Source organism: Harmonia axyridis, chromosome 7 (genome assembly GCF_914767665.1).
Source record: "Harmonia axyridis chromosome 7, icHarAxyr1.1, whole genome shotgun sequence".
Classification (NCBI taxonomy): domain Eukaryota; kingdom Metazoa; phylum Arthropoda; class Insecta; order Coleoptera; family Coccinellidae; genus Harmonia; species Harmonia axyridis.
The window spans coordinates 34365010-34378818 of record NC_059507.1 but is presented as its reverse complement, the minus strand read 5'-3'; the positions used below and the strand labels follow the sequence as shown (position 1 = coordinate 34378818).

At 34.5% G+C, this 13809-nt stretch overlaps 1 protein-coding gene across 18 annotated transcripts in view; it reads left to right on the top strand.

Annotated features, from left to right (window-relative positions):
* LOC123684671 (probable phospholipid-transporting ATPase IA) overlaps window positions 1-13809 on the top strand; it is a 52855-nt gene that overhangs the window by 426 nt on the left and 38620 nt on the right. For 12 of the 18 annotated variants that reach the window (XR_006748167.1, XR_006748166.1, XM_045624025.1 and 9 more), the window contains exon 1: window positions 3487-3578. The exons of 3 other annotated variants lie outside the window; for them this stretch is intronic. Coding sequence is in view for 10 of the 15 variants with exons in the window: in XM_045624025.1 (XP_045479981.1) it covers window positions 3491-3578 (88 nt within the window). In the remaining 5 variants the exon portion in view is untranslated. Of the gene's footprint in view, window positions 1-200; window positions 220-3486; window positions 3579-5344; window positions 5655-13809 lie in introns of those variants that run through there. 3 more of the 18 variants (XM_045624031.1, XM_045624014.1, XM_045624016.1) reach the window with 2 other exon arrangements.

The following is a 13809-nucleotide window of genomic DNA, read 5'->3' as shown; positions in this document are numbered from 1 at the left end:
TTTTCTATTTATACTCTTCATTCCATTATGGTTCATCAAGCATGCTAACATTGTTCAATCTAACTGTCCATTACATATTACATGGAATGCTAATGAACTCCAACTCCCAATTAATTCATAATTAATTGTCAATGCTATCCCTAATGTGTCGGAAATTTTCAATTGTTTTGCTCCTGTTGTGAAGTGTTCAAGGAAAAATCTGCGTAACTTTTAGGAATTGTAGGTACCTAGATGCATGTTCTAAATCATATTCATCCATACTTAACAAAGCACAATGATAACAAAGATAAGAATTTAATGTATAACCAGTTTTTGTTTCGTGGATGTCAACAAGAATGGTGGATGCGCTGAATGATATTTTCAAATTCCATCACATTTATAAAGGGTGCTTTTTTTAGAGCTATAGAACTTTAAATTGCAATAAAACCACGATGGATTATTCGATTGACATGAATTTCATTTATCCTCAAGATAATCTTGTGGCATTACATTTTAAATATAATTTCATTGATTTCTGGCATATGACCGCCACGACTGGCTCGGATGTAGTCCAATCTGGACGTCCAGTTTTCGATGACTTTTTCCAACATTTGTGGCCGTATATCGGCAATAACACGGCGAATGTTGTCTTCCAAATGGTCAAGGGTTTGTGGCTTATCCGCATAGACAAATGACTTTACATAGCCCCACACAAAGTAGCTAGCGGTGTTAAATCACAAGATCTTGGAGGCCAATTCACAGGTCCAAAACCTGAAATTAGGCGGTCACCAAACGTGTCTTTGAATAAATCGATTGTGGCACGAGCTGTGTGACATGTTGCGCCATCTTGTTGGAACCAAAGCTCCTGGAGATCATGGTTGTTCAATTCAGGAATGAAAAAGTTAGTAATCATGGCTCTATACGATCACCATTGACTGTAACGTTCTGGCTATCATCGTTTTTGAAGAAGTACGGACCAATGATTCCACCAGCCCATAAAGCGCACCAAACAGTCAGTTTTTCTGGATGTAACGGTGTTTCAACATACACTTGAGGATTAGCTTCACTCCAAATGCAGCAGTTTTGTTTGTTGACGTAGCCATTCAACCAGAAGTGTGCTTCATCGCTAAACAAAATAAAATTAACGTATAGTGCGCGATACGTATTCCGCACAGAACCATTATTTTCGAAATAAAATTGCACTATTTGCAAGCGTTGTTCAGGCGTGAGTCTATTCATGATGAATTGCCAAACCAAACTGAGAATAAATCACTTGACAGCTGTTAAATCGGTCGCCATCTTAAACAGTAATGCCAACTTAAAGTTATATACCTCGAAAAAAACACACTTTATTATCACATGAACTTTTCTACTTTTCCATTCCACATCAATCGATACACTATCAAGGTCAAAATTTATTATCATTTGGAAAACATCGATTACACATAATAACCAGAATCCACATGTTGGTTTCTTGAATTTCTTCAAGAATGAAGTTAATTCGTTGGTCATTAACGAAACAGGGAAAAAAAAAAGTGGCGTGAAAACGCAGAACTGAAAAACTTTAGCGTGCAAGGTCAATTTGAAGAATAACAGTCGTCTGTCAAATTGGACATGCTTGATGGATAAACGCAAAAGCCTCACGATTCTCGACCAATAAAAAAGCCGTTATTACTGGGCAAAAGGAGTGTCGCTCGCTCTAAAATATCGGTTGTTTTCTGACTGAATCAGGATTTGGGGAGTGCCTTGGGATAGTTTAGATTTCACGTTAATTATTATGATTGCGGGAAAAGGGGTGACAGAGGGAGAAAATAGCTTCGGGAATTTTGTACAGGGGCGTCCGGATAGAAATGCATTTGTTTGTGAATAAAATGCATTGATAAATTCGGTTTTTCGAAATTTCAGATTTTGTAGTTATTCCAAGCAGCGTTGGGCGGGAACATCATCTGGATTGGTGACCAGTTTGTTTTTATACAGACTGGCTATAACTCAAAATTTTATTGAAGTACTTTCATTTGTCATTAATTAATATTGGACAAAATTATACCTACAAGGTGATTGACGAAGTCTTTTGGTTAGAATATTTCAAAGATACACTCGAGATAAACACTTGAAATTTTATAGTTGAGCTTGTTTGGGAGAGATGAATTCTTCCAGTTTTCACTGAAAATAATAACGAACTTTCGTTTTTTGAATGTAACTCTCAGTTTTTTTCATTTTAATCAGATAACTCATTGAATTCTACATTTACATATTTTTCCCATAAAATTTGGCTGAAATCTGAAAAAATCTTCAAATTTCTCAAATAGGGTTTTATTCCAATGTTATTAACTCTGAGATTTTGTGTATGAAAATCAAAGACATTCCACCAATGTTTTTCCTCCGTGAATTGAATATTCAATTGAACAAACAAAATGTTTTGATTTCAATGACGAAGTCAGTCAAGACAAAAACGTCAAAACTCATTTCTCAAATGACAATCCATTTTTCATTGGTCAGGGAGAATCTAAGTACGTCGAAAAACAGTGGATAAGTGTTATGGACGCTACTGCTCTAAAATGCTCATTTCCCGAGATATTCGGTAAATTCTAATTAGCTGATAGAAGCTAGAAAATTAGAAATTTCCTCAGAGTAATAAACATAGATAGAGGGAGCGTATGTCATTTTTAGTATGCAAGTTTTTACCAACATAAACTGTCAAATTTAACATGAAGCGCGCGGACATGAAAACATATTAGTGATACGATATTTCACTCAATTCGCGAGTTTCTCCACAAAGAACTCACTTCTTATGTCCCATAGTGAATCAACGCTTTATAATCAACTCAAAATATATTGAGAGAAAATGTTGCAAAACCTTGGATTTCAGCAGGTAGGTACAGAAAATAATAAATATTCAGCTCATTATAAATTCGAGAATTAGGAGAAATATCAGATTCCAAATATTCAAATTTGCATATTTAATCGGGAATCACTCAAATAAATATATTTCATTCAATATAATATACATTCATAATGATATAGTAGAATTGTGGATTTGAAAATCTATCACAATCCGACAAAGTAATCTAACCATGTTGGGGGACATGTAAAAATTGCGTATACTTCCTCTATATCTATATGTTTATTATTCTATGAAAATTTCCAGGCAAAAATCTCCAAATTATTTAGGTTAGAATGGACCCTATTTGAGAAAATTTGAACATTCGTTCCAGATTCCAGTCAATTTTTATGGAAAAAATATATAGATGTAGAATTCAATGAGTTATCTGATTAAATTTAAAAAAAAAAACTGGGTGTTACACTCAAAAAATGAAAGTTGGTATCATTTCCGGTAAAATTAGAAGTCCGAAAAGCAGAAAGACTGAGACTTTCTTTGAAATAACCAAGGTCTTCGAGAATCATCCTGTATAACTGATTATAATCTTTCCTTCAGAATCTTTGATCAGATTGAAAGTCCATAGAATGCGAAAAATGCCAAAAAATATCGATTTTTCCTGTCAGAAATGACATGAAATTCAATCTAACCAGTTCTCTACAATTATCATTAGAAAATCTCATTACTTTGGCTGATTTAGTACAGAAAAATTGGACAAGATGTGAGTACATAAAATTTTTTGAAGTTTTGGCTCTGATTTGATGCTTTATAGATTTTGCATTTCATTAACGATTCGAATCGGCAATAACAATAAGTTGGAGTACCTACCATCAATTAAGTTTAGAATCAAGTTTGTGATTATTATCGTTTAAAATTATCGTGTTTTGATACATAACATATTAATCGATAAATCAAACTGAATGAATATACCGCTTCGGGTTTAATACATATTTATAAGATATGCTTCTATTATTAGATATTGCTGGAAAGTAATATGTAATGATAGGCGATCCAATTTCAATATTTCGCATGGAAACACTGAGTTTACCTGGTTCTTGATCGTCCATTGCCGATATTTGAAAACCGGCGTGAACTTGGCAGCCACTTTTCAGCAGCCGAATTCATTCTAGCAGCCAAACGGCCAGTGGCGTCGGTAGAATTTAAAACTAACGAATAACATATCCGAAGCACATTGATTTGCAGGCCGTCTAAGGGTTAGTTTGCACTTGTGAATTTTTCGAAATTTTAAAGAATGGCCCTGTCAAAAATGTTTAGCCAAATTGATATTTGGTATTATTATTCTTCAATAGCTAGAGAATAACATATCCGAAGGACTTTTATTTGCAGGCCGTCTAAAGGGGTGGTTTGCACTTGTGAATTTTTCGAAATTTTAAAGAATGACCCTGTCAAAACTGTTTAGCCAAGGTGATATTCGGTATTATTACTCTTAAATAGGTAGAGAATAACATATCCCAAGGATATTTATTTGCAGGCCGTCTAACGGGTAGTTTGCACTTTAAAATTTTTCGAAATTTTTAAGAATGACCCTGTCAAAAATGTTTAGCTAAGTTGATATTTGATATTATTACTCTTAAATAGGTAGAGAATAACATATCCGAAGCACATTGATTTGCAGGCCGTCTAAGGGGTAGTTTGCACTTGTGAATTTTTCGAAATTTTAAAGAATGACCCTGTCAAAAATGTTTAGCCAAATTGATATTTGGTATTATTACTCTTAAAAAGGTAGAGAATAACATATCTTAAGGACATTTATTTCCAGGCCGTCAAAGGGGTAGTTTACACTTGTGAATTTTTCGAAATTTTCAAGAATGTCCCTGTCAGAAGTGTTTAGCCAAACTGATATTTGGTATTATTACTCTTCAATAGCTAGAGAATAACATATCCGAAGGACTTTTATTTGCAGGTCGTCTAAAGGGGTGGTTTGCACTTGTGAATTTTTCGAAATTTTAAAGAATGACCCTGTCAAAACTGTTTAGCCAAGGTGATATTCGGTATTATTACTCTTAAATAGGTAGAGAATAACATATCCCAAGGATATTTATTTGCAGGCCGTCTAACGGGTAGTTTGCAATTTTAAATTTTTCGAAATTTTTAAGAATGACCCTGTCAAAAATGTTTAGCCAAGTTGATATTTGGTATTATTACTCTTAAATAGGTAGAGAATAACATATCCGAAGCACATTGATTTGCAGGCCGTCTAAGGGGTAGTTTGCACTTGTGAATTTTTCGAAATTTTGAAGAATGACCCTGTCAAAAATGTTTAGCCAAATTGATATTTGGTATAGTTACTCTTCATTCTTTAAACTTTTTGGAATTAATGCAAATTGTCAACCAAGCAAAAATTAGTATAATAAATCCACCTTTCTGCGTTATCTCACCGACCGATTACCTTATCAGCTTTCACGGTTTTCCACTTCCTTCCATCTAACTAATTTTCCAGGCGGTTAGCGAACGGACGTCGCGCGAAAACGGACCAATTAAATCGAAAGTCGGGCGTTAATAATAGCGAAAAAACACCTCGCCGCCCTCCCGGTCCGTCCCTGCTCCAATTCCGACCTTTTCCAAGCTCTGATTTTAACGATCCGTATCTTTCATGACATTTCCCGGTAAAAGAATACATAAACCGGCAAAAAAAGCGTGGAAAGGTGACCGATCAATCGATACACCTTCCGTTTCCGGTACCTGAAACAATGGAATCACGTTGTGGCTAAAGTGTTTCGATCGTCCGGTAGAGTGTGCCTGTACAGTGTGTGCGGGGTATCGATCTTCGAAGGGGGTAAGCTATAGCATCAATCAGTTCGTAATGGACTAGTTTTGATTTTTTTGTTAAGAATTAATTCTAAAAATTTAAGTAAAATGAAACAAAAATGTGGAAGAACCATTGAAATCTCTCTAGAAATGAAAAAGTTATGGGACTTTGAAGTTGCGCTTGGAAGAATAATTTCATAGTACGTGTAAGTGGCGTGACGTCACACACTAGACGACTGGTATTCGCAGAGTGCTTACGAATTCATTGGTGTACAATCACTTGTGCCGTTCGTGTCGTGCTTTGTTCGTTACACGATGGCTGAAATAACTTACTATATACATACATATAAATTACTTTTTTCTCTTTTTACTTTTTACTCCTCACATAAATATGTTTTGCCATTGATAATGGATAGACTTCAACAACCAGTACTCAACTACAAACTGTTTATGAAACGTTTTTTAAATGAATCATCGTTATAAATTGAAACATGATGAAGCAAACTCAAAAGTAGATACTTACTTGAAAAGTTTAACTCCTTTTATTTCAGCACTGATATAAGATGGATTTGAAGAAAAAAACTCCATCACTGCGAATATATCTATTTTAGGCAAATTGTCACTTTGTCCTTTCACGAAGCCTTCTTCCATTATGGTGACATAAAAACAAAACTCGAGTTAAAACTACATTGTACAACTACAAACGGCGCGAGAGCCTTAGCGCGGCTAAGTATTTGAACGTAATTTTTGGTGTAGCGATCACAGGCAAGTGGCGTGACGTCACAGACGAGTCGGAGACCAAAGACGTTCCGCGCTAAAATACGTAAATTTAAATAATCTATTTCTCAGTCATTTATTGATGGATTTTCAAAATTTTTTCACTGATTTATCAGTTTTGCTCTATATTTTAATTCTATCGTGTCAAATATTGTATTATCAACATCACTAAACTAGTCCATTACGTCGTTCTTTTCCGATTTTCCGGATGGTTTTTGGCGGGTCCGTCATGACACGTAGTGCCGTCTTGTTGAAGACGTAAAAAACTAACAAAATAATTAGAAAAATAACTACAAAAACGACTTGAAATGTCATCCGTTTTGATCTGAACATATTCTTGCTCGTTTCAGAATATCTCGAACTGCTTTCCGAATCACATTTGGATTGTTTTTCATTTTCTGGCTAGCCTCTTCTATTTTTCTGATCAGCCGATCCCGAGTATTGATTTCAGAGGAATAAACTAACGATTTCATGTGACCCCAGACAAAAAAATTTGTGCAGTAATGAGAAACAACGAGAGAGTAACTCAAAAATAAAAACAAAAATGGTATACAGCTATAAATAGGAAAACCAATGTAAAAATGAATTACAAAGTAATGTTGAAATAATCATAGATTCAATATTTTTGATAATTCATTGTTAAAAGTCTTTTCAAACCACTTTCAGGTATCCAAGTTCTCAAAAACTTCACTTTTACGTTGAAAATTTGTGCAGTAAAACAGTCTGCGCGAAAATTTGAAGTACACGTCTCAGTTTAGTTTTTAGTGGTGTTTCCGAATATTAAAACAGATTTTCAAAATTCCGTTGTACAGGTTGTTGTTTCGAAGATTCAAACGATTCAAAATTTTTTGTTAACCCGGACCTGGATTTTCAAGGCGGTTATTGCATGATACGTTTGGGCTCTCAATTAGGAACATATTTGTCAAATATGGAGGAAATATACCGGGTGGTTCGTTTGATATGGCCTCTGAAAGAAACGGGAAAAATTCATAAAACACCCTGTATCTCAGCTACGAAAAAAGTAAGACCCAATAAATGGGGTATCTCCAGAACCGCCTTGGTGCCACCTATGCACATGTGAAGTATTTCCGTTTCCCAATGAAACACCCTGTATAACTTTTGAAAAGTTTTCTGATAAGGAGTTTTATTTTGAATTGCCTGCTATCTGGGCGGCTATCACTTTTGAAGCGACATTACACTGTATTTCTCATGAAGACTTAGGTCTTAAGGCTTTTAAAGTTCAGTTAACACAACTTAGTGTTATATTTGTATGTTGTGAAGGATCAAATTAAGATTTTTATGATATAAAGCCTTAGGACTTTTTTTTTGGGCCACGTAATTCCTATGCCAATGTTCCACAATCGATTCAAGACCTTAAAGATAGAATCCGTGAAGTTATCGAGGACATACAGCTGTGACTTGGTCATGAAAAATTTCATGAAAAGAATATGTTGCTCCAACCGCAGCAGTGGCTGCCATTTGACTGATATCGTTTTTCATCTTTGATGGCATGAATGAATTATAAACATTCATTGATTTCTCTTGAAATATACTCTTTTCTTATATCAAAATGGAATCTCTTATTGGAAAACCCTTTATCTTGAAAAGCATGAATATTTTTGAAATGAGGGTAGGTACGATGTATCTTTTAATTCTCATCTGGAAACTGCAAAAGTGAAAAATAAATTAAGGTTTCCCATTAAAAAAAATGGGACCCATCCAGGAGAAGCTAAACTGCAACAGAAAATATTTTATTTAAGTTGTGGGTACGAAGTGGGTAAAAAAATTAGATTTCTATCTCTTCTCCAACTAGAGATATTGATAACACTGTCATTGCTGTAGGACCCTTTACAGGGTGGGGAAATTTAGATGTTTGAGCACTACAACTTTTAAATCAGAAGAGATGGACAAAATATGATATGCCCCATTCCTTCCTACAATGCAATTATCGTTAGTAATTGCACAAGTGCATCAAAATTACCGATGATTTTGCATGACAGCGTGTTGTCATAAAAACTGCATGAGTTCATTTTCATTTTTGGAGAAAGAGCCCGATACCGAAGGTGAAGGGCTCTTTCTCCAAAAATGAAAATGACCGAATGCAGTTTTTCAAAGAAAACACGCTGGAATGCGAAATTATCCGGTCATTTTGATGCACGAGTGTAATTCGGGGGAATATTTCCGAATAAACTGTTACATCACTTGTCAAACTGATGTAGAATGGAATAGCCATAGATTCGAACTGTGTAAGATGCATAGAAACTATGCATCTATGAACAGAACAATTATCGCAGTGCTGTTTCGCTTCCTACAATGCAATGAACTCATGCAGTTTTTATGACAACACGCTATCATGCAAAATTATCGGTAATTTTGATGCACTTGTGCAATTACTTATGAATATTTCCCTCCTGTCAAAAATTCTATGTATCTGGAGAACAATTATCGAAAATTACAGCGATAATTGCATTGTAGGAAGCGAAATAGCACTGCGATAATTGTTCTGTTCATAGATGCGTAGTTTCTATGAATCTTACACAGTTCGAATCTATGTCACTTTGACAAGTTAACAGTTTATTCGGGAAATATTCCCCGAATTACACTCGTGCATCAAAATAACCGGATAATTTCGCATTCTAGCGTGTTTTCTTTGAAAAACTGCATGGAAAATAATCGGTAATTTTGATGCACTTGTGCAATTACTTACGAAAACAATGCTGTTATGAGTTCATTACAGCACTTCTAGAACTGTAATGAACTGTAGTGCTGAAACATCGAAATTTGCCCACCCTGTGTAAGGAAACTTTCTCTACAATCAATCAAAATTATCTTGAATCTTGAAACGTTCAACAAAAGTCGAAAATCACCCGATTAAACTAAAATGCTTCGCTGATCGTCCATCAAAAGATCAATCTGTTAGATAACGGCCGAAAAAGCTCAATCCGCCACTGATTATATTGTTGACGTCTCACCCCTACCACCCCTTCTGGTTCGAGTCTTGTGTCGACCGACAGTCAGTTGTTGGCGGCGTACTCGCCAATTAGCACCTGCTTACCAAGTTTTCCCTTTTCGGACTTTCGTTTTCTCTCCCCCAGGTTCGTTTCCAGATTCGAACTCTTGGAATGTGAGTTTTTGACCGAAATTGACGGTACGTCTTTATGTATGACTGTAGGTCTGCATGTTACGAATGTCTGCTTTTTTTGTCTTCACTTTTTGCGTCCCAAGAATTGGTCTGTTCTTTGCAATAGATCGTTGAAGAGAATGAATAAGATCCTTCATGAAATTTATATTTTGCCTTTAAAATTCAAAGATCATGTGTTCAATTCTTGAATTTTGATGGCAAAAAATCAAGAAAATAAGATTGAAAATTGTGATTATTTCTCGGAAACTCAACAATACATGATCATGATCACGTATTTACATCAGAAGGTCAGTGCTCTAACCTCCGAATCCACCGTGTTTCGATTTTTTTTATTTCATTTTGTGTTGACCGCTTTTTTAATATTTGGGATGTTTACGAAAAAATAATTAACTATAGTTTGAAATTTGGAGTACAGGGTTGGCAAATTTCGATGTTTTAGCACTACAACTTTTAAACCAGAGGACATAGACAAAATCTGATACCCCATTCTCGGTCTCTTTTTTTGATAAAGTAACAAGAATAGTATTCATTTTTGGCCATCTTCTTTTGTTTTCGAGTTATAAGCGAAAATTGGAAAAACTCGAAACAAAAGAAGGTGGCCAAAAATGAATACTACCCTTGTTAGTTTCTCAGAAAAAGAGATTGAGAATAGGGCATCAGATTATGTCTATCACCTCTGGTTTAAAAGTTGTGCTAAAACATCGAAATTTGCCCACCCTGTACAATGGTTATTCATAAAGTTAAAATTGTATTATATCCTCATAATAATTCTCTTTTCCACGGTCTCGTAGTTTTGGATTCTAATTTTCAATTCTTTGAAATTTTATAAAGAAATTAGTTTTTCTTTGATACATAAAGGTGAAATGAGTCTACTTGATGAAGGCAAGTTGATGTAAATAACGAAATTATGACAACATTGTGCAATTCCTTCACTATCTGATATATTCTTTTTTGTCTAAAAATACAATTCCAATTGACAAAATATTAAAACCAAATAAAAATTGAATATCCAAAACTGTATACAATATTTTAACAGCTAAAAAATTGTATAAATAAATTAAAGCTAAAGACAGATGTATTTTTTTCGAAATTTTTGTATTTTTCTCAACAATTTTTCTTCATCATTGTTTTATAATTCTAATCAGGAAAATACAGTTATTCAATTCATTAACCTTTAGTCAATTGTATAATTTTGGACAATTTATTTTTGGTTTGTTTTAATATCTTAGCAGTTGGAATTGTATTCCTAGACAAAAATGTATATAGGGAGTCATTCGAAATTTGCCCCTCCCCCCAGAATTCAAAAACGAAAAATTAAAAAAACAGGTCAACTACTGTCGATGTTGGTTAGTTTAAAAGTTATATATGTTCTGCACACAACCCAGTTAAAATTTTCAAGATGGTTCACTATTCACGATATAATGTAATATTGAAACATATAAGGATAATAAACCTAGATAGAGGAAGTATACGCAATTTTTACCTCAACATGGTTAGATTACGTTTTCGGATTGTGATATATTTTCAAATCCACAATTTTACTATATCGTTATGAATGTATAGGTGTAATATTGAATGAAATATATTTATTTGAGTGATTCCCGATTAAATATGCAAATTTGAATATTTGGAACCCGAAAATTTTCCTAATTGTCTAATTTATAATAAGCAGAATATTTTCTGTATCTGCCTGCTGAAATCAAAGGTTTGGCAACTTTTGCTCGCCTATTGTCATCGGTTGTTTCACGTCGTTTGGCGCGCTTAGAGTTTGTTTTCTGAATTTCTGATATATTAAGGTATTTATTTCAATAGAATTTGTGTTAATATGAAACGTTGATTCACTATGGGACATAAGAAGTTCGTTCTTTGTGGAGAAACTCGTGAATTGAGTGAAATATCGTATCACTGATATGTTTTCATTTCCGCGCGCTTCATGTCAAATTTGATAGTTCATGTTGGGGACAAAATTTGCCTACTGAAAATGACATGCTCCCTCTATCTATGTTTATTACTCTGAGTATTGAACTTGTCGTCAAAAGGTGATGTTGACCAGACAGTTGAACCTCCCAAACTCAAAAACCTAAGAGTTTTGAAGAATCAAAAATACTTTTCAAGTTCTGTATTAGGTAGCAAGAATTCCTATGATATTGTTCCTGGAAAAATAACCCTCAATTTTTTTTAATAGAAAGAGATGGTGGATGTGTTTCAGTTGAAAACCTTTTTTGTTCTCTAAACATCCTAGTTGAAACTTTTCAACTAAACCACATCCAACATCTCCTTCCTATTCAAAAAATGTTGGTGGTTGTTGCCACTTTCAGGTGGTTTTGTGGAACAATGTTGTAACAGGAATTCTTTCTCCCTAATACAAAACTTGAAAATAAGTTTTGGATTCTTCAAAACTCTTAGGTGGTCTTAAGTTTGGGCTGTTGAGTTTTAGATTTGTTCAACATCACCTTTTGAGGGTAAGTTAAATATTAGAATATTTCGTGAAGTGTAAAACGATTTTGAAAAGTCTGACTGGGTTGTGTACAGAACATAAATAGCTTTCAATCTAACTAACACTCGACATCTTCTCTATTCAAAAAATGTTGGAGGTTTATGTAACCTGTGGATTTTTGAGAACAAAATCATTATGAAAATTCCTCAACACAAAAACAGTTATTGACCTGTTTATTTAAAATCTTCGTAAATTCTTTGTTCTGAGTTCTGGGATTGGGATCAAATTTCCGTTGGGAATATCTGCTTATCAAAAAGATATACCAGATAGAAAAAAAATTTAGGCGAAGATATTACCTAATTCTTTTCCATAAATCCAAAAGTAAATTTAATTTCCAGTCTTCTAGTCTCATTATTATTTTCGAATCGTTCGAAGAATAAGAAACCAAATTGACAATATCGACAGTGTTTTTTTTTTCTATTAATGATATTGCTTAAAATCACAGTTTTTTCCTGGCAGGCTCTACCAAATTAGAAATGAACACTGGCTTATCGATTTTCTCCATTGTTCATTTCGATTCGACCATTAAATATTGAATGGGTCAATTTAATCAAGCAATTAGAAACGGTGTATACCTTCAGTGGGTCTTATTTGAGTGTTGTAACTGTTATATTTTCGTTTGAGACTGAATTGGATTGATATATGACATACGAAAAAACATAATAACATGTTATATAATTGACAAAGGTTATTTAATTTCAAGTAGAATTTAAAATTCATAAAAATTCTGCAGATGATCCTACATTAATACATCATTCGCTGTATCTTTTTCTTCTATCCGAAATACCATATTTTAAGAAAAAAAATTAATAAAAAATGAAAAATAACGGGTGCTTTTTTTCGAGGTTTTCGAGCTGTTAAGTGATATATTCTCAGTTTGGTTTGGCAATTCATCATGAATAGACTCACGCCTGAACAACGCTCGCAAATAGTGCAATTTTATTTCGAAAATAATGGTTCTGTGCGGAATACGTATCGCGCACTACGTCCATTTTATTTTGTTTAGCGATGAAGCGCACTTCTGGTTGAATGGCTACGTCAACAAACAAAACTGCCGCATTTGGAGTGAAGCTAATCCTCGAGTGTATGTCGAAACACCGTTACATCCAGAAAAACTGACTGTTTGGTGCGCTTTATGGGCTGGTGGAATCATTGGTCCGTACTTCTTCAAAAACGATGATGGCCAGAACGTTACAGTCAATGGTGATCGGTATAGAGCCATGATTACTATCTTCTTCATTCCTGAATTGAACAACCATGATGTCCAGGAGCTGTGGTTCCAACAAGACGGCGCAACATGTCACACAGCTCGTGCCACAATCGATTTATTGAAAGACACGTTTTGGACCTGCGAATTGGCCTCCAAGATCTTGTGATTTAACACCGCTAGACTACTTTCTGTGGGGCTATGTAGAGTCATTGGTCTATGCAGATAAGCCACAAACCCTTGACCATTTGGAAGACAACATTCGCCGTGTTATTGCCGATATACGGCCACAAATGTTGGAAAAAGTAATCGAAAATTGGACGTCCAGATTGGACTACATCCGAGCCAGCCGTGGCGGTCATATGCCAGAAATCATATTTTAAATGTAATGCCTCAAGATTATCTTGCGGATAAATAAAATTCATGTCAATCGAATAATCCATCGTTGTTTTACTGCAATTTAAAGTTATATAGCTCTAAAAAATAACACCCTTTACAACAAATCAAAAATTCAGCCAATTTGACAGGAAGTCACTTCCTTTAATAAAGTGTGCGGTATT